This window comes from Diplotaxodon limnothrissa, linkage group LG17 (assembly GCF_057381915.1).
Source record: "Diplotaxodon limnothrissa isolate DT_005_m linkage group LG17, D_limnothrissa_male_GT1.1, whole genome shotgun sequence".
In the NCBI taxonomy this organism is placed as follows: Eukaryota; Metazoa; Chordata; class Actinopteri; order Cichliformes; family Cichlidae; genus Diplotaxodon; species Diplotaxodon limnothrissa.
The window spans coordinates 37764924-37783000 of NC_140612.1; the positions used below are offsets into that span (position 1 = coordinate 37764924).

The 18077-nt window shown below is 43.7% G+C and overlaps 2 protein-coding genes across 2 annotated transcripts in view; both read right to left on the reverse strand.

The window, feature by feature from the left end:
* Positions 1–10426, reverse strand: part of celsr1a (cadherin EGF LAG seven-pass G-type receptor 1a) — a 97119-nt gene extending 86693 nt beyond the window's left edge. Inside the window, exon 1 of the mRNA XM_085375491.1 lies at positions 6707–10426. Within this exon, the coding sequence (XP_085231617.1) occupies positions 6707–10247 (3541 nt within the window). The 5' untranslated portion in view covers positions 10248–10426. The remainder of the gene's footprint in view (positions 1–6706) is intronic.
* Positions 10427–11976: 1550 nt separating this feature from the next.
* On the reverse strand, positions 11977–18060 carry trmu (tRNA 5-methylaminomethyl-2-thiouridylate methyltransferase). The gene is made up of 11 exons (XM_085376130.1): positions 17901–18060; positions 17550–17715; positions 16421–16527; positions 16198–16320; positions 15912–16084; positions 15779–15832; positions 15588–15654; positions 15187–15287; positions 13464–13608; positions 13287–13369; positions 11977–13193 (listed from the first exon to the last, which is right to left on the reverse strand). Exons 1-11 carry the CDS (start codon positions 17980–17982, stop codon positions 13044–13046), a joined length of 1251 nt encoding a protein of 416 aa, XP_085232256.1. The 5' UTR covers positions 17983–18060; the 3' UTR covers positions 11977–13043.
* Between the last annotated feature and the right edge of the window lie 17 nt (positions 18061–18077).

The following is an 18077-nucleotide window of genomic DNA, read 5'->3' on the forward strand; positions in this document are numbered from 1 at the left end:
GGCATAGTCGATGTGAAATATCGTTTTTGATCTGGGAGAAAGTAAAATGAAATCTCCAACAAAGACAGTTTTCTGTCATATTTCACACAAATTAGAAGCGATTCCTTTAGTGAGAAAAAAAGTGGATCCTTGTCTAACTTATCAGTGTGCGGCCATATTTCTTTTCGCAGCCAAAGACGGCATCAAGCAGACAGCTTTAGATCCTTAAACGTCCCTCGACTCTCTAGCCTGTAATTGAGGATTCAGACATCAGTGGAGTTCCACAGTGACCTGTCTTGATCCCCTGGTATTTACACTTCAAACTCTAGACTACAGCCTGGAGGTGCACATGCCCACATAGCAAAACACACACACACACACACACACACACACACACACACACACACACACACACACAACTACAACACATTAGCCCACAGTAAATGTACAAGATTAAGCATGAATGCGATTCCTTTCTCGCTCATTGAGCACACAAACAGAGACGAGGAGATACGAACACTGTTATTACACTTGATCTGTGTTCTTCTCTACCCCGCCTCAGGCCAAAGACTCAATTGCATTTTCAGCTCTAACAAATAAAGTGCTTTAGACACGGCTGGCCACACATAGGACAAAAGTGTATGGAGCAAGTTAAAAACAATATAACTGTGATATCTTTAACCTGCTATTTTGAGCATTTTTTCCATCTTTATTTTCCTGTTAAAGACGAAAATGTGGGAGAGAGGTCCCGAGCCGAGCCGCCCGCTCAACCAGGTGAGCTAAACTAGCACCCAGAAATTCCGCCTTCTGACTTCAATTGGAACGCATTAATTCACTTCCTATTGCTCACGTTGCTGCCAGAAAACATACATACAACGTATCGTATCGTGAGTGACATATTTCATTATTAAAAGGGGAAAGCGAGGCTCAGTGTGCACGTCTGCATGCCTTACAATTTACTTACCTACAAGACCGATAACTATTTATAGGTCCTCAAAGACTGAAAAATACATTCATGAGGACATCTACTCATCCCTACTGCCAACAGCTGCCCATGTGCACTTTCACAAGGGTTTATAATCCCAACATAAGGGTCTACACTAGGATCACCTTTAGGACTGTCAATCCATGCATGAATTCAGTGTGGACTGAGGCACTGAACCTACTAATCAACATCAACGCATTAAGCCACGTGCCCAAACCTATAACATTAGACGCACGCAAAATGGAAAGGACAAGCAGCTTGACAAGTGAGCGAGACAGAGACAGACAGGCATGGTAGAGAAAGGAGGACAGTAATCTAATAAGTTCCTGTAACGACTCAGGACAGATTTAGCCTCAACAGGCACATGGAAGGAGAGCAAAACTATGCAGGCGCATGTTCGAGCAGTGAGAACCTTTTTGAGGAAAGTACAAGAAGTGACAGAGATAAAAACATGGTGATAGAGAGGGAAGAGGCTTGGGGAAATCGGTTATCAGTTGCTGTGCATGCCAAACGCCAAACACACTGACACAACAGGAAAACTTTAAAGCCAGTGCGATTGGCCAGTTAGAAAGTTTGAATATCACATATCAGGAATAGTTGTGGAACACGTTTCAAGTTAATGCATTTCTATTTCCATTATTGACATTGACTTAAGAGACCAGACTTTTATCCAGCTGTTGTTGGTGAAATGCACAAAAACAGCTACATCACAATTCTCTCTTCCTCCTTCTTTTCCCTATAGTCCGCCCCCTGTCTGTCCCATCCATCAGCCTGAGGTCATGTGTCATGTGTAGAGGAGTTATTTCTCAGCACTGACTGTGTATGTAAATGCCCCATGTCCTGCTTTGATCTCACATGTGAAAGGTCATGTCTGCCTGTGCATCACCACAACTGCTTCCAGTAGAGGAACTCGAGGAAGAACACCAAGAACCAGGGACGGGGGCCAAAGAGAGGAAGGTTGGATTAGACTATGTTTTGGCTAAAGAGATTGAAAAGAATGAAAAGCCACAAAGAGCTGCATATTACACCCAACACTCTGCAGTGTATGATACAAATGCAACTACACTGATGTTTCCTTATAAATTGTAAAGCCGTGGTTCTCACAGGAATGTTTTTAAGTGGTCTGCCTGCTGAAATGAACCAATCAGAATACATTATTTTACTTGGCCTGAATTTAGAGCACACTCAAAGCTGAAGTTCCTGTCTTATGGCAGAAATCGAATTATGCATATTATAAAAGGGGAAAGCACAGAAAGTGGTGGGGGTCGTACAGGGACGAGAACAGAAATGTTACAAAGCTCTGCTATGCAACTCTTCCAACAGGATTAGGAGCCAAACCCATTGCAGGGAGCCTTGGCAAAAGCCCCATGGGGAAAAGATGGGGAAGCAAAAGGAGGCGGGAGGTGGAGGGAGGAGTGGGGTGAATGCATGCGTGTAGCATCATGCCGTCTCAGCTTGAGTGGAAAAAGACGATTTTGCATAAATCATTCCTAATTGTTTAAGTGATGGCGTGCTTTGCTGCATCAATGAGTTATATGGCACAACTCCTCCTATAGCCTGTTATTGCATGCTTTAACAATTATAAACCTTGCCCGAGATATAGTTTCCCTGGAAAAAGGGAAAAAAAACAGGCAATGCGTTTTGTATATATGATGAATGGGAGCTACAGAGATGAATAAGCTAGCAGCTAACATTATTGATCTGCCCAGTCCTAAAAAGGAACATGCACCAGCTTTATTGCTATTGACATTTGCCTTTCCTATGTGCACTGTGTTCACAGTGGTTAATGAAACAGACTTACTTCAATCACATGTAAGATTTCTACTGAGGTCAAACATTAATTAAGATATGTATAAAGTCCCGTTGCACCAACACTTAAAGGAACATGTGTAAACTCTCACCAGTACAGATCAGCAGACTGCTTTCAAGTGATTTCTGTTTTTTTTAGCGCTCCCAATTGAAGTGCATAAATTGCAACCACTGCAGGAAAAACAAATCTGGCTGCCGTTCATCTGTAGTGAGTGTAGCCTGACAGCCCACTGTGAGGCTGCATATGACAGGTATCCATGTTTATTTACACCTGGCCACCCCATCACAAGGGCTGGCCAGGTGAGTTGAGGATATCCTGAACTTTTCTGTGATAAAGTGTTGCTGTATTTTCTGCTGTTAGCCTCTGTTAGTGAAACATCCTTTGAAGTGGATCTAACATCGCTAAACTCCAACAAGTAGTGAATAAACTTGCATACAGTGTGAGAATGTAAACAACTCTTTATCAGAGGAAAAGGTAACATTAGCTGGCATGATGTTAGCTAACAACCAGCTGTTGCTGTTTAGCCAGCTCGTTGTCAGCTGTCCGGAGGATCACATGTCTAATCTGCTGACAATAAGTAATTGTGACAGTATCAAGAATAAATAAGTATATTTATTCAAGTTTTTTGTGTCTTACAGCTCTGTCTTAAGTTCAGGAGATAAGGCCTGAGGTGAGGAGGAAGAGGATGAGGTGAAAATGAAAGAGCAACGGTGGATAAGGCAAGATGACAAGGAGGTGGAGAAAGGCATAATGACACGAAGAAAACATACATGTACAAGTGTTAAATGTCATATATAGTTTGAAAGAGGTAACTTCAAGCTGCGTCTCGAGACACGTACATAAAATGTGATTAGCTTAAATAGCGATGTCTATCTCGCCACTGCATTCAAGATGGCAGGGCAACGTGGCGGAAGATGTAATTATACACTAATCTATGTATATTTGTCAAGAAAATGTTTTTTGTCTATTAAAGAACCTAAAAAATTGACTTACTGTACAGTTAAGAACATCAATTATTATTCAGACTGCAAACTTCATGACAAAAGACAATCTTGGCCTTTAGTTTTTCAATTCTGGCCACCAACCAGCATGGTTTGCTTGGTTTTACAGCCGTGAGTGGAACAAAAGAAAGCTGGCTGACCAGTTTCATTTACAGTAAAACTCAAATAGTTTCTGCTGTACCCACTCACAAACCTGTCACTGTCAGGACTTTGGTGCACCAAATGTTTACATATAATCTTACATATAGCAGAAAAAAAACAAAGAGTAGGTACATTACACTCAAATAAAGTACAGCTATGTCTTTGTGCTCATCATAAAATGACAGATACTCATCTTTCAGAAAACAGAGAAACCCCAAAGGTTTAAAGTGAAATTTGACAAGCTAAGATAAGAGCTCTTACAACCGGAACACACAGCCCACAGCTGTGGAGCAGAGCTACCACACACACACACACACACGCACACACACACACACACACTGAGGGAGATTGAGGACAGATGGAACAGTGTTGTGGCTAGCAAAGTGTGTTAAGTGAGTGTATCTCGGTAGAGTTATCAGAGCATTCTTGTGTTTCAGCAGAGAGCTCGGGAAACATTCTCAGGCCTCCTGTTTGCCAGAAGAAAAGCACCTGTGCATGACTTACACAGGTTTTAGGAGGAACTTTGATTAGTAGCATAAGAAGAGTGACAGCTTTCAACCTTTCCCTCTCTAAATGAGACAGTGCTCACTTCAATACATCAATAAGTGGTCTTATGTTCTGCTGATGGGGCTTGTTTAAATGAAAATAATACGGTGTCATCACTCTCATTGTCAGATGTATAACTAGTCACAACCTATTCAAATGATATGTGGAAAAGGTACGCACACCCACAGAAAGACCCAGTATGAACTGGGCCTGATGAAAGGGATACAAAGAGGTCTGCCAACAATTAGACTGGATCCATACGTATACACTGTATAGCAATATGATTTGGTTCTGGTCCTGAACTGGAATTTGGACCTAATTTAGATTTGCGACAAAGAAGAGGTCAAAAAATAACTACACAAAGAGGGGGAAAAAGCCAGAGGGAACCTAATTTAAGACGGACTGAAACACAGCTGGTGTACTGACTCACAGTACTTGTTAACTTGCTGATAGCCTAAAATTCCCCAAAGGCTTTCCTCTCCAGAAAGCCCAAAGGTCAAAAGGCCAAGCCATCAGCAGTAATGGTTGCTTAACACTTGACATCACGAAAAGAAGGGGAAAAAAACAGGGGGTTGGAGCTCTTCAGTGTAAGTGTGCACATGTGTTTAATTGTGCATGAACGTGTGCGTACTTATATTTATGTGTTTGGGCGCACAAGGCCACAACTAATTAAGAAGACTGCCTGCCCCCCCCCCCGCTTAAGGGACCATCAAGAGGTCACTGTAGTCAAGGATACAGCAAGACCCGTCAGCTGTCAATGACAAGCATGAAAGCAGAGACAGCGAATGAGGGCTATACAGCCTGTAACCTGCTGAGCCGCTGGGGTCTCAGATGCTCCGCAGGTTGACTACAACAGCAATAAAGCACTTAGAAAAGGACAGTCAGCCTTTTGTCTGAGACAAAGACAAAGGCACAAGTCCTCCAGCAATGAAAGGTCTTCTTGTGAAAGCCTTGCACTGCCCTGTGAACCATGACATGGAGGTCTAGCTCGATTCCAGCTGCATTATCACACCAATGTTTCTGTCAGAATACAGAGAGGAGATTGCAAGACCAATATGGCTAACTGACAAAAAGACACACATTTTCTCACATGTAATTTCATCTTAAATACTTTTACCAGTCACAATGATCTACAGTGCAAAAAGCTAGACTGATGGACTGGGAATTCAGATTCCCCTGTTGTACCCTGGATCATAGCAGCTCATCTGCATTCTACCAACAAGTGCATATGTTAGGAGACATGACAGAGTAACAAAAAAAAGCTGGGAGAGCTCAACAGATCAAGCTGTGTTATGCTGTTTGCCCATTTTGGGGGGTTTAAAGTGCTCTGGTTGATCAAGCAGAGAAAGCATGAGAGTGAGAAAAGAATAAGAAAGGCAAAGAGAGAGAGACAGCAGAGAGGTTTTGCAGCTACTGACAGGTAACAGGAGAGCTAGAGAAATACATTTATTCTTCTTGATTAATAGCTAAGTGTGAACCTCTGTATCTGCTCATCTGTGCTGTAGAAGGTATCCTCTGACTTTGGGTGTGAATGTCCAAATGTTTGCATTTGTCTAATCTTTAACTTTAAAGAATAAAGTGTGCTTCTGTCTTGGAGAAAAAGAAGCTCAGTGCAAATTCTTTCTACATGACTTAGCAGGGTTTGGATCTAAGCCTTCAGATCCAACCCCCCACCACAGAAACGTATCCAAACTTCTCTTTCATTCAAAAATCGATGTGTGAAAAACATGCGCAAAGCACGAAAAACTACAAAAAGAAAAACTTCATCCACCCCCCACTCCCTCCTGCAGTGAACCTGCACATTCATCCCATGAACTTTAAAGAGTGCTAGCATGGACAAACTCCAAACAGTGAGAAAAGGAAATCAGCAGCCTTCATATATCTGCACTACATGCGCGCCGGCTTTTTCACCAAAACCCACATAACTGCAACAACAAAGCCACTGAGCTATGAGGGTGCCCTGTGAACGGCACCTTTTTATTACCTCTACCCACCACTTGCAGACAATACATTTATCAGCAATTACGTAAAGCAGCACAACCGGATGCTGCACAGAGCCTGCAGCAAACACTTCACTGATCATACAGTCAACAGTGCAGCTGTCTCTATTCATGAGAAAATTCTACACTGACTCCAAAGTGTGGTGATGAATCACATATTGGGGGAAATTTCCATCTTTAACACATTTTATGAAACTGACAGGAAAAGTGGGATTTTCTCAGAAAAACATGGTTGACTGCTTACCTGAAACAGAAATAGTCATGGGTGCTTCCAGAGCCCTGTCATTGTCCAAATCCCTGCTCAACCTCAGATCCCCAGTTTCTTCATTCAACAGCAGCAGACTTAGCTCATTTCCAGACTCAAACTTGTAGCGCAGTTTATCCGACACATCCGGGTCATGAGCCGGAACCTTTCCTATTATTCCAGATGGAAAACTGTTGGACTTGTTGGTGACATAGTTATTAAAGAGAATCTCAAAGTTGTGCAGCACTGGTTCGTTGTCATTCATGTCTACTAGGCGGATGTGCACAGTAGCACGGCTCACTAGCGGTGCTGATGTGGCCTGAACGACTATGACATACTCAGTTTTGGTCTCATAATCCAAGTCTGTGAGTGCAGTGAGGTCTCCATTGAAAATATCCAGCTGGAACACTTCTGGAATATTTCCTTCTACGATCTGATACATGATCTGAGCATTAGTGCCATCATCGGGGTCTGTGGCAGTGATCTGGGCCACGACTGATCCCACTGGGCTGTTCTCTTGCACGTCAATAAAAAGCTCATCCTTCTCAAACACTGGAGCATTGTCATTTATGTCTTGGACTACAATATGAATAGAAACAGCAGCTTTCAGAGGCGGAACACCTTTATCCACGGCAAAAGCCTTCAGGTTATAAACATGAACGTTTTCCCGGTCCAGCTTGCGAGCGGTTCTGACGATGCCAGAGTGAGGCTCTACATGAAAATCCCCGTCACCGTCATCCCCACCTTGAAATGTATAGGTCACCCTGCCGTTTGATCCACTATCTCTGTCTGAAGCAGAGATCTGGAGCACACTAGTGTAGACAGGTGCATCCTCAAGAACACTCCCCTGGTAGATGTCTCTGAGAAAATGAGGAGCATTATCATTGGCATCACTGATGATGATCTCTACATAAGTGATGTCAGATTTCTGGGGGATGCCATTGTCTTTGGCAGTGATGGCTAAAGTGTAGGAGGCCTGATCCTCATAGTCAAGCTCCATTTTGGTTACGATGGCACCTGTATCTGGGTCAATTTCGAACTGAGGAACATTGTCTTCCATTACGTATGTGATACGAGCATTTTCCCCCGTGTCTTCATCTGTCGCACTGATCACTATCACAGTGCTGCCCACTGGTTTGTCTTCACTGATAGACACGTGGTAGCTGGCGCTTTGGAAGACAGGCCGGTGTGTGTTGGCATCGGTGACATTGATGAACACCTGGGCGGTATCGTAAAGTGTTCCATCACTGGCGGTGACTGTCAGGACATACTGGCGTTCCAGCTTGTAGTCCAGGGGAAGGGCTAAGGTGATGAGGCCACCGCCACTCTGGCTAGTGATGGCAAAGCGGTTCCTGGTGTTGCCGCTGGAGATCTGATACGTCACCATGCTGTTAACATCCCTGTCCACAGCGGTCACTGTCAGCACACTGCTGCCGACCACAGCATCTTCGTTGATCTTCAGTGAGTAGGTCTTCTCTGAGAATGTGGGTGTGTTGTCGTTCACATCCAGCACTGTGACGCTGACACTGGCAGAGGAGGACCTCACAGGTGTCCCGTGATCTCTCGCCTCCACGCCAAAGGTGTAAAATTCAATTTCCTCCCTGTCGAGCGGCTCACTAACTGTAATCCAGCCTGTGCTGTTGTTGATGGTGAACGGAAAACCTGGCGTGGTGTCGGTAATGCGGTATTCCAGGAGAGAATTTTTCCCTGAATCGGCATCAATGGCTTGAATGTGGATGACAGAGTAACCAACGGCCACATTTTCCAGCACTGTAGCCTGGAAAGGTGTGCTGACAAACATGGGTGTGTTGTCATTGACGTCCACCACTTGCACCACCACCATCCCTGTGCTGTTTATCAGCGGAGGCCTGCCTCCATCCTGAGCCTTAATCCTTAAATTATACTCCCGAATCATTTCATAGTCAAGAGGATTGATGACATCAATGACACCAGTGGGGGAGTGAATGTAGAACTGCCCTTTAACGTTGCCACTTATGATGCTGTAGTGAACTTTGGCATTGTTTCCCTCATCTCTGTCCGTCGCCTCCACCTGGATCACTTTGGTGTTGACTGGCACGTTCTCTGGGACCTGCACCACGTACCTCTTTTCAGTGAACTGTGGGTAGTTGTCATTTTCGTCTTCCACAGTGATGTAAACTGTGGCGGTGGCACTGCGGGGACTTGGCTCCTTCCCCTGATCGTTGGCTTCGACGATCAGTTGGTACTGGGACCGGGTCTCCCTGTCAGGCCGCTCTCTGATCCTCACCAGGCCGCTCCGGGGGTCAATTTCAAACACAGAGTTGACTTCGTCTGCGTTCACAATTTTATAGATCATGTCGGCGTTGGAGGGAGCATCACCGTCAGTGGCCCGGACTGTCTTAACTTCAAAGCCCACTTCTACGTTTTCTCGGATGCTGACTCGATATTCATTTTGCTCAAACACAGGGGTGTGGTCGTTGGTGTCACTTACAGTGACAGTGAGGTAAGAAGTGGCAGATCTTTTGGGGGTGCCATTGTCCGTCACAGTAACTTTGAACACATGGGTGTCTTTGACTTCTCTGTCCAGAGCCTGGATAGTTGTTATGCTTCCAGTCTGTGAGTCTATGTAGAAAAAGTCATCAGACCTTTTATCAAACAAGGCTTCCATGCTGTACTCCAGCCTCCCCGCTTCTCCATCATCTGGGTCATTTGCTTTTAGGGTGATAACTCGCGTCCCAGCGGGCTCATTCTCACGCACAGACACCTGATAGTTGGGAAGTTGAAACTGGGGAGATGAATTAACCTGCCGCTTTCCCCTTCTGATCAGCACAACAGACTGTCTGTGGATGGTTTCTGACGGGCTTTGGTGTTGTTTGCGCGCTTTAACGAGCGTCAAATGAAGCTGCACAGAGAGCCCGCTGCCCGGAGAGCTGTGCAGCGCGCAGTGAAGCTTCTCCTCCGACTGTCCACTGTGTTTAAGACACAAGTCACTAGCCAGGAATAAATCTCCGTGCCTGATCACCCCCACAACGTTTCTTCCTACACACTCAGTATCCAAAAAGGCAGTGTTTTGCGTGAAAGAGGGTAAAAGTTTTGTTACATTCAAAAGTAGAATACCTGCAGGTAAGCAGGAAGTTGCCTCCAGTTTTGAAAGGTGTTTTATTTGAATGTCTGGCTCACCTGACGCTTTCTTTCTCTTGTATTTAATAAAACAGTCCTGGCCGTGAACGAACACATTAAAATGCGTCAGGATAACGTCTCCGGACGCGGAGGAGACAGTTCTGAAATAAACAGGCGCAGGATTCCTGGGTGTGCGCGCACACTGAACTTTGTGGGACAGGCGGATAACACCGTCGAGCCTCCCAACTTGGAAACAACTCTGAATGAAGTTGGGAGATAAAGTCCTGTCAAGTTTATAAGTCCACCCAGGGCCGAGCGACAGGTTGGCCAAAAGGCTCCCGGGCTGTGAACTCTCCGAAAGGTGCATCTCCAAACATCCCGCGAGCGGCGGCACGGTGAACAGAACCCAAACCCAAACCCAGCAACACATCGGCGGCTCCATGCTTGTAAACCTGCCGAATCCCGTTCAACTTCACCGAAACTCCTCCGCAAAAAAAGTAAAGAAAAGCATTAAGTCTCCCTCTCCCAGCACCGCGTCTTACTTTTCTCCCGCATGGTGAAGTAATTCTCAACGTGGAAAAAGACGCTGGGTATCCATAGTATCAGTGTGTCCAGGCGCGTCACGGCTGCGTAAACACACACTGAGTTTAAAACGAGTACAAAATGGCTCCGCGGCTCTCCTCCTCCTCCTCAGAGACTTATTACCATAAACCTGCTGTGTTCCCCCTCTGGGACGCTTTCGGGTGGGGTGGTGGCGAGGAGGCTTTCTTTTTTTTTTTCTCATGGAGATTTAGGAAGTGCCGCTGTCCGGGTGACCAATACGCACAGGCGCATTGTTATTACAATAGGACGAGATGTGGGTAAAATTCCTGCTGAGCGTTTAAGTGTCGCTCCCTCTTCAACTTCTGTGTGCTGAAGCGTTCTGAGCTGTGATGGTACAATTAAAACAGACCTGAGGCTCAGTGAAGGAAGACTGAAAATGTCATCATCACAGCTTTAACCAGCTCCTACTCATCTATGGAGGGGAGAAAGTTGAACAGTTATTTATATGTCACATCAATGTAGTAAATATTAGACACAGGGAACTGTGGACTGCACCACAAAACTACAGGAATGTCGCAGAGGATCTCACTTCCTTCACCCGTGCAGTTTACTTGTGTGCGTCATGGTCAGAGATGAGTGTTTTTTCTTCATTTGTAATACATCAACAACAATATAATAATAATAATAATAATAATAGGTAAAATCAGACAGCGTTTCAGGCATCTAAGTTTGTATGATTTTAGAACTTTATGTTCATTCAAACACATTTCCTCACGTTTCATTTTGTTTTGCCTCAACAAAACGATTTTTTTTTTTTAAAGTTTAAGCTGACAAAAAAAATGACTTTTCTATTCTGGAAAAAACTCCCACAACAACGATTATATGCTGCACTTTAACGTGTATCACGAGGCAATGCCGTTACTCTCGGGATTCGTTATGTTTGTGCTAAACAACGTTAACTCCAGAATAACAGTTGACGTTAGTCTTGTACAACAGCGCCCCTACGAGGACCAGCAGCTTTACAACAGTTGGCCCACAGCTGCCGTATCCACTGATGAACTTCCTTATGCACACCTTGCTGGTGCCGGGTTGGACCCGTTTTTACCTGCACAACTTCCTTAACTTTCCGTTGCACAGATTCAGCAAAGTCCTGGAAACATTCCTGAGATATTTGAGTCTGTGTCAACTTGACAGCATTACAACTTCGATCCCTCGCTGCTCCAGTCTGCATGCCAATCAGTTGCTTTCCAATGAAGTGTGAATGTTAGACAGCATGTCGCAAAGAGTGCTTGTGTGTAAAATTCTCCAGTAGAGTAGAAGTGCTCTAAAAACCAGCACATGTACTCTATGGCACCAACAACCGTGTCATTTTAAGAGTCACTTAAATCACCTTTTTGTTCAAATGCTCAGTTTGAACATCGGCAGGTCATCTCGACCATGTCTACATGTCTGATTGGCTGATTAGACATTTGTGTTACAAGCAAAAGAAAAAGAAAAAAAAGGTGTGCCTAACAAAATGACCATTATGTACATAAACTCAATTTTGCCCAAGAAAAATCACGACTCTGGACAGAACATGATATGGCACATTTAAACACAGGCGTGTGCAGGGAAAGCAAATGTCACTCTTCGCATTTATTTATTTGTTTAAGTCCATTTTTCAAATGTACACTTTGTACAGAGTTCGTTCTCCTGCGCCCGAAGAAAGCACTGCTGTTTTTAAAAAAAACATTAACCTGGCATTTTAAATACAATACAGCATTAGAAATCATCTTTCTTGTAATTTACAACTACTGAAATAAATGGCACAACCGATGGATAAAAACATCCAATACTCTCACATTTCCTTTCTCTCCTATCAGGCATTTTTTTAGGTCATAATTTAACCACCGTCAAATCCACAACAGAATAAACTTGGATCATAGAAGTTGTGAAACATACAAAAATAATTTTTTAGTAGCCTTCAAAGTTTTTAGCTGGTCTGAAAAAAAAACAAACTAACCTGGGAAGCCTTAAAACTTTTAAGACAAACTACATAAACTCTTATTACACCAATAAAGTAGAACAAGCCAAGAGTCAACCAGATCTGCCCACAAGGTAGTGTCCTCTGAGGAAACGTGAGCATTCTGACAGTCCAGCAGAACTTCACAAATCTTCACCCAGGTCTCCCAGTAAAGAGAAAGCAGAGCTTTCAGACCACAAAAAAAGAAGCACCGTCTACAGTTCAGAAAATGCTCTGCTTAACAATGTGAGCTCATTTTTTGTTTCTGCTTTTATGAAAACACACAGTGCACTGTAGAAATGCACAAACCTACTCGTTTACACAATTTCAATTAAATAATTGCATTTCACGAGTGCATCTTTGTCCTCGTAGTGAAGCCAACAACAAGCAGTACCTGGAAGTTATCTCTGTGGTGTTGGTACAGATCTTGGACGGAAAGATTATATTAGGTTAAAAACAGTAGAGATCTACTTATGTAAAAAAAAAACAAAAAAAACCCCATAAACAAAACACTGCTGTTTCCTGGAGCCTTTAAAAAGCCAATCAACCCTCTGCTGCCTCCCTGAGCATCTGCCCTGTGTCACTAAAGCCGGTCCAACCATCTCTTGGACTGGCTTATGTTCCTCACAGGGTGCTCGCAGCTCATGTGCTGCACACAGTGCATTTCCCCCACAGCCGGACTGTGAGCTCCTCTCAGCTGTCTGGTTCAGGGGTCGACTGCTCTTTGCGCTGAAAGGCTGCTACCATCCGCTCGCGGCCCTTCTGCAGCGTGAATTCGCTTGGCCCAAGCTGGGTGATCTTCCCACTGCCCAAACACTCGTCCCCTTTGTAGAGCACGGCAAACTGTGGAAGGAAAACAAGAACACTCCGATAACACAAAGAAGCCACACATGTAGTGTGATGTTAAAGAACAGTCCTGAACATGTTAGCCGCTACCTGTCCAGGTGTCAGAGCTCTGACTGGCTGGGAGAGCAAAATCCACACAGAGCCGTCCATGTTCAGAGTTACTGTGCAGGGAACTGGAACGCACAGTTGAAGCTGTGTTTAATGTTTGAGCCGATTTTCAGTCGGCATTAATAATCTTCTCGCAGGCACTGATAACACAGAACTCACCGAGCGGCATCTGGTGGATGAAGCGGAAGTGACAATCCATCATTTGGGTCCTGGCTAGTTCGGGGGGCGGGTCTTCTGTTACCCAGTGGAAACGCTCCGTTCGCACGGTGTCGCGGAAAAGAGCTGGGTGATTGGTTGTCGGAGCCTGAGCCACAAGAGGTGTAACAAATCAAGTACCCGATTAAAAATGGTCACGAATTGCAACACGTTGCTCAAGAAACACCTAAGATGAATACGCTGCCTCCTACAGGGAGTTACAGGTATTACCATCCTCCGTTTCATTTTACAAACTTGGTTTTTGAATCTACAAGTCTATGGGCTCAAAATGTGGTCATAAATATTTTGTACTTGTAAATTGGTTTTGTACTTGTAAAAAAGATTTGTATGTGTAAAAAAAATTTGTACGTGCGTAAAAAAGATTTGTGTGTGGACTTAGCCAAAAAAAACCCCTGCAAGTTACAACTACGAATTTTGACCCTATTTTTCTTCCTTTCATCTGATTGGTGAATGTCATGTCAATCACAAATGTAACAATCCAATCAGAGAACAGATGGCTTTGGCTGTCGGAGGGGCGCTTTTTTTGAACTGCAGGTCTTTGAAGGGAATAAATACCCTTTTACATGCCAACCCAGCGTTTTCCTTCATCACCACGAAGGAAAACAGTCTGTGGTCGTCCGAGTTTGATGATTTTTGTGTCACAGGTCTACGTGTTTAATACAGGACCTTCCACAGCCTTTTCAACAGCGCTGCGGACACGGGGGGGGGGGGCAGTGTTTTGGAAATGACAGTCTTCATTACAAAGCTTTCTTCGTTATGAATTAGCATACATGTTTTTATTGAACATTTGAAGAACTAGCAAAAAAACCAGAAACTCTTGTAGTTCACATAAAGTCAGCGATAAAAACGACAAGGAGCAGGTGCATCTAGTACAGGTAGAGCTGCTGCAAAAACCCACAGAGCTCAGCAGCCAGCGTAACAAATTCTGGATCCTTTGCTTTTAGTCAGCAATTAGCATTAGCAGCGTATCCTGCATCCGATGTGAAAGGACTTTTATGCTGCGCGCTGTGACTCACAGCAATGGTCCTGGGTCAGCCCTGACTTTGTGTTAAACTAATCTTAAAGTAATAATGGTATTTCTAACCACTGATATACCACAACTTTATCCTTTCAACAGCTGCTGAAAGTAAGGGGACCTAACTGCTATCGGATATTTATATAGAAATTACCCTTCAAGGACCTGCAGTTCAAAAAAGTGCCCCTCCGACAGCCAAACCCATCTGTTCTCTGATTGGATTGTTACATTTGTGATTGACATGACATTCACCAATCAGATGAAAGGAAGAAAAATAGGGTCAAAATCCGTACTTGTAACTTGCAGGGTTTTTTTTGGCTAAGTCCACACACAAACCTTTTTTACACACACACAAATCTTTTTTACGCACGCACAAATCTTTTTTACACACACAAATCTTTTTTACACACACAAATCTTTTCTACGCATGCACAAATTTTTTTTTACACATACAAATCTTTTTTACAAGTACAAAACCGATTTACAAGTACAAAATATTTATGACCACATTTTGAGCCCATACAAGTCGACACATTCATGAACATTAAAACTGGAGAAAAAAAAAAAATCGCTCCTAATTGTAAGGGAACATCAGGAGAATGTTAAGATGGATGCGTTGACATTTGATAACTTAAACACAGATGTTCTCACCACAAACACATCTCCAGTAACGATGTCTTTGTCCACCACGAACCAGGCGTCTCTCTGCCCGCCTATCCTTGCCCTTTGGCCCAGTGTCAGTGTGAACCAACCTGTATGGACAGAAACACATAAGAATATGAGAAAAGAAGGGACAAACAGGTGTCTGATAGTTTTATACATGCGCATATGGACCAAAACAACCTCTGTAACCTTTAACATGTGACTGCATGGGAAATAATTTGACTTTGAAGTCAGCCTCATGTGGCCATTTGAGGAACTGCATATTTCAGCACTTCAGACGTTGCTTTGTTTTTAGCTCCAGAGAATGCTGCCTGACTATAATACATTTTAGTCAGGTGTATAGTAGTGGCACACTTTTATTTTTTTTAAAAAGATGTTCACAAACACACCTTTGTGGGTTCCCATTACAGTTCCATCCTCAATGGAGACAAAGTTCCCAGGTTTGGGGTCCAGATACTGAAAATAGAAACAAAGCAGCTGAAGATCAAAATGATCTGAGGTCATCTTAAAAAGAGATGGAAGGTTTTGTCATAAATCCTATGAAAATGAGATACTTTTGCCATGTGAAATAAATACTTGCCTCCAAGATGAAGTTTTCAAAGTTTCTCTCTCCAATAAAGCAGATACCCATGCTCTGAAACGACACACCAGTCAATTTAAATCCTGTGTTCCTCTCCTCTCTCCTTATTAAAGTCTGTAATATATTTGAGCACCTCTTTCTTCTTCAGCACGTGGTGAAACCCGGCCTCAGCAGCCATCTTTTTCACAAATTCTTTGGTGAGTCCAGCGAGCGGGAACATGGTTTGTCGTAAGGCTTGTTGTGGGATCTGACTGAGAAAGAAAGTCTGGTCCTTGAGGAGATCCGCCCCTTTGTACAGCTTCACAGCTGGTGATGGGAACGCAAGAAAAAAAGACAAACTTCACTCGCAGAAACAAAAATAGTGGAAATTAGTGTAAAAATCAGAGATATAAGAGGTATAAAGGGAAAGTCACACTTACGATTTCGAATTTCAAATCGATCTCTGAACAGTGTGGTGGGCGGAGCTGTGTGAGCCTGTTCGAAAACTTCGTCATCTTCCTGTGATGTCCTGGCATAGTGGCCTGTTGCCATGGCATCAGCACCTACAGGAAACAATGTGTCTCTTGGAGTGTGTCTGAGACTTAAGTGATCATATTTTATATTTCAACCAATAAGCATGAGAATGAAAATAAAACAGCGTACCCAGGGTGTCGATGGCATATTTGTGGAAGTGGTTAAATTTGATGTGCTTGTTGCATAGTATGTCTGGGTTTGGTGTTCTTCCCCTCTCATATTCCTTCAACAGATTACTGCAAACCAGACAGAGAGAAACTGCATTCAGTGCTCAACACTGGATAAAAAAACAAGTAAAAAATTTGAGAGATTCCACATTCTGATCCTAGTTTTTGTTCTAAATCTCATTGAAGTCAATATCAATTTTAAATGTAAATCAGAACATTTTTCCTTATCAGGAATCCTGGAAGCTCGCCTCATATTGCACTTTTTAAGCTCTTCCAGCATGCACACAGTTGTTGCACATCTGCAAGCCACTTTGCAACCAGCCTCCAACTGAGCTCCTACTTTTTAATGCTGCATATGAACATTGTAGATAGCATGTTGGTTTGATAGTTAGTGCTGTTGCCTCACAGCAGGAAGGTAATGGGTTCAAATCCACTGACCAGCTGGGGAGGAAGCCAGGGAATCTGGAGTGAACCCACATAGGATCTATGTTGCGTCTGCATGTTCTCCTCGTGCCTGCATGGGTTCTCTTTGGGTACTCCGACTTCCTCCCACATTTCACAGGCACACTTTAGGTTAACTGGTGATTCTTAATTGGTCGTAGGTGTGAATGGTTGTCTGTCTGCCTGGATGACCTGCCCAGGGTGTAACCTTCCTTTTGCCTTATGACAATTGGGACAGGTGGAACAAAACAGGGAATAGATGTAGCCCTCTCTTCTGTGCTTACTGCCACCTACAGCTTTCCATGTATGTACACAGAAGGGCAGGAAGCCCACACAACAGAAGCATCCAAATATGACTTACTGCACACAGAAATACCTTTGTGTATCGTGGTCCAAATGACCTGCAACTGTCTTTTTAGCAGCTCTTTAAACTAGTATGTTTAGAAACGATATGCTGAAAATCCCTTTGGAGCATTTTCACAAAAACGGCATTTCTCAAATTTCATTGGAGATGGCGGCATCTGTAATGGATAAAGTATGTTGAACACAGCGCCGACAGGACGATATACAGAGGAGGTGGAAAGGGGATGGAGGCAGATGATAAGCTGCTGTGAGCCCTAAAGGCAGCAGACAGAAGAAGACAGAAATACCTGAAAACTTCATGCCAGTACTCTTTGACATAGGAGACTTGATGAAAGGGGACATCCAGGCTCTGGCACACTCTGTATGCGTCCTCACAGTCCTTCTCTGTGGTGCAGACCCCCTTCTCATCCAGAGAATCCCAGTTCTTCATAAAAACTCCAGTCACGTTGTAGCCTTCAAACAACACGCAATCACAATGAGACTCACTTACAGCTTTACTTTGGTTTTTCTGACTTTATTTGATTGATTGATTGATTTCTTTGATTCGTATACGGCGGCTTCACCCGTCTGGCTAACCTTTCCCCATCACAAAGCCAGTACAGGTGTGCTTCAGTGTTTCCACTGCCAGCTTTTCTCACCTCGTCTCTTCAGCAGTAACGCTGCGACGGAGCTGTCAACGCCGCCGGACATGGCGCACACCACGTGCTTTATCAAAGCCATGTTTTCATATTACTGCAGTCTGTCTTTGAACACTTTCTCGCTCACGAAGCTAGAATATTTCACCCAGCTGCTCCACAGAAGCCGCCATGTTTGCG